Source organism: Diuraphis noxia, unplaced genomic scaffold, assembly GCF_037042655.1.
Source record: "Diuraphis noxia isolate RWA-SAM2 unplaced genomic scaffold, SU_Dnox_SAM2 contig0004, whole genome shotgun sequence".
Classification (NCBI taxonomy): Eukaryota; Metazoa; Arthropoda; class Insecta; order Hemiptera; family Aphididae; genus Diuraphis; species Diuraphis noxia.
Window position 1 is genome coordinate 25,963,715 of NW_028301714.1, and position 2,890 is coordinate 25,966,604.

Sequence of the window (2,890 nt, forward strand, 5' to 3'; positions counted from 1 at the left end):
TTGAAATGATTAAATAAAAAAATATATTTTTTAACTTTTTAACCAAAATATTAAAATAAAATTAAAATATGAAATAATTGTAGCTCTTATCCCTGTGAGTCTTATTACAAAACCAGAATTTCGTTATCACTATTATTTCCAGATATATTGCAATAGGTAAATCCTCACAGGACACCCTGTATATATATATATATATATATATATATATATATATATATATATATATAAACATTTCAATACCTGTTTCTGATTTATTACTAATCTTGTTAATTCTGGAACATTTATCCTCTATGACATTTGTTTCTACTATTTCACTATTGTCTATATTATAAAACAAACATTTATTAAATGTGAAATTAAAATAGATATAAAAAAAATATACAGTATTCATATTCGGTCAATATATAATTAATATAATTATGATTAACTTACTTGTTAGATGTTTGTTTAGTTTATTCCTTGTCATATAACCATTTGGCGAAGTCAGGACTGCATTATTTATATCTACTTGAGAATGTTTAATGGATTTTTTTCTTTTATCTAAAAAATGTGCAAATACCTAATTAATTTCTATCAATCATCAAATATTTATGAAGTCAAGATATATAAAAACATAAAATTAAAACAGTTGTATTTATTTTAACAAAAGTAGGTAAGATTGTTAAGTAGTCCATAATATAATAAAATGAAAAGCTGTTTGTTAGTAAACGTATCAATCAAGAATGGCTTGAGCAATCTGTTTAATGTTTTTTAAATGTTAGTAATATTTTAAATGAGGTTTTTATGATAAGAAAAATTGGGAAAGTATTGAAAAGCCTTTTTGATATGGTACCTAATGATTGCATATTATTATAAGGTACCTAATTGTACTAAGCTAATATTTTTCTTCTTTATAAATAGCTGCCACAGGTTAGGTATACTTAATAATTTTATCTTATAATTTTTAAAATTGGTCAATATATTTTTAAACCGCATAAGTTTATCCAAAATTAATAGACACAAAAACTACTGCATCATTTATAGTAACTTGCTTGGGTAGATAAAAGGGAGCCATATATTATGTTCATAAATTAATTTTTATAGCTTTTACTAAATTTTTTTACTAACATATTGATAAAAAAAATCTTTTGTATGGGCAATGCCAGGCGGTCAGCTACATTATAGATAAATATTTAACAGATACAATTAGTTATTTAACAATAATCAATATTAAAAAATGCACATCATAAATCTGAAGAAATATCTAGCTTAATAATTACAAATTTATTTATATTCAATAAAAATTATTCATATTATAATTTGTAAGTAAGAACCAAATACATTTTTAAATTAATGCCATTTTAAATGGTTCATCACATAACAAATAAATGCATATGTAGTTGTTTTTCTAAATTTAAAAACAAAATACCTATAATGTATCATAATAAACAATGATTACTTACAGTAAATATCATTATCATTTTCTGATGTTCTTAAAAATGACCTTTTCCTATTTTTCTTTTTATTGCATGATGTTGTCTCGCGATTTAGAGATGATTTACCTTTAAATAGTAAAATAAAGACAAGTAAACCAGTAAAATATATAAATATCTAATAAGATTTTATTGAATAATATATTTTACAATATTTGTATTTAACACAGAACATAATATAGTGCTGCAAAGCTTTCATATAATGACAATTTTATGTTACAAATATACCAATATATACTTACGACTACTTGGACTCATTGTCAAAGTTTAAATTCCAAATAACCAGCACTTAAAATTAAGTTTCTAAAATGAAAACAAAACGTTGAATTTAGTTTCAAGCGGTTATAGCAATCACTGCCGAGTAGTGCCTATTAAACCTACAAAGACTAGTCAGACGAAAAACATGCGTTTAAGTTGGAAATCCACATGTTCATCAGAATCAAGGATAACGTAACAAAACGTTTGACCGATTACCGCCTTAAACTTAATAATTATTAATAAACAAGCAGATCATAACTAGAAATGTCGAACATGTTAAAATTAATAATAAAAAACATTTTAATGTGCAATAATATGTCCGTAACTATTAGAAATTATAATAATCATCGTTAATAATGTTGAAATTTAAAACTACACGGATGACAGAAATGAAAACACAAAACACCGACATCACTTACTTTAAAGCCGTTATCACACCGGCGGTAACTGTGAACCACGATTTAAGATAGTAAAGAATGGTATTTAAAGCCATAGTACAGACAGAGTTGACATTTTTGATTAAAGAAAGAAAACAACAAAAACAAACGACAAACGAACCACGAGGCGGAATGAAAGAGAGCTGAGATAAGGCCACAAAAAAAGAGTTTACCAACTTAACTATTGGGTGGCATAAAATATCAAGTATTCAAGTTTGGATTTGACAAAATTGAAAATATTAACGACGGAGTTGAGTTTAATCTTTTTTCTATGGTTGAGTTGTTTGGTGTTTAGTGTTTACCATAATTATTAATTAAGGTTTAGATCATTTATTATGGATGTATCCATCAAGCTAATGTTTTACATTAAATCTAAGGGGCCCTATAACAAAAATGGTTGAGAAGCACTAGCTTGGACCACAGTCTGTCGGTCTTAGAAGATATCTTCTAATTTCTATATTTAATTCTATGTCTAACCGTAGATTAGACATAAATACATAACATTTACAAACATTGAAACATAATATACTACTATTAGTATAATAAATTAATAATTAATAACTATAATATTATATCTCAGATAAAGTAAAATAGGTAATAACATTCATGATAACATTAATAAGTACACAATGGGAAATTCAAAATTATCGTATAGTACAGGCACTGTTGTACTACGTTCTTTTGTTACCACAGCTGCAGACGCGTCCGCGATTTTGCGTAGCA

At 25.6% G+C, this 2,890-nt stretch overlaps 1 protein-coding gene across 3 annotated transcripts in view; it reads right to left on the minus strand.

Moving 5' to 3' along the window:
- The window catches only part of LOC107173807 (uncharacterized), a 37,089-nt gene extending 34,946 nt beyond the window's left edge, over window positions 1-2,143 (minus strand). For 2 of the 3 annotated variants that reach the window (XM_089225197.1, XM_089225196.1), the window contains exons 1-5: window positions 1,854-2,142; window positions 1,715-1,775; window positions 1,443-1,541; window positions 433-540; window positions 241-321 (exon numbers count right to left, since the gene is read on the minus strand). In XM_089225197.1, the coding sequence (XP_089081323.1) occupies window positions 241-321; window positions 433-540; window positions 1,443-1,541; window positions 1,715-1,730 (304 nt within the window). In that variant the 5' untranslated portion in view covers window positions 1,731-1,775; window positions 1,854-2,142. Of the gene's footprint in view, window positions 1-240; window positions 322-432; window positions 541-1,442; window positions 1,542-1,714; window positions 1,776-1,853 lie in introns of all 3 variants that reach the window. The other variant, XM_089225198.1, reaches the window with a different exon arrangement.
- Between the last annotated feature and the right edge of the window lie 747 nt (window positions 2,144-2,890).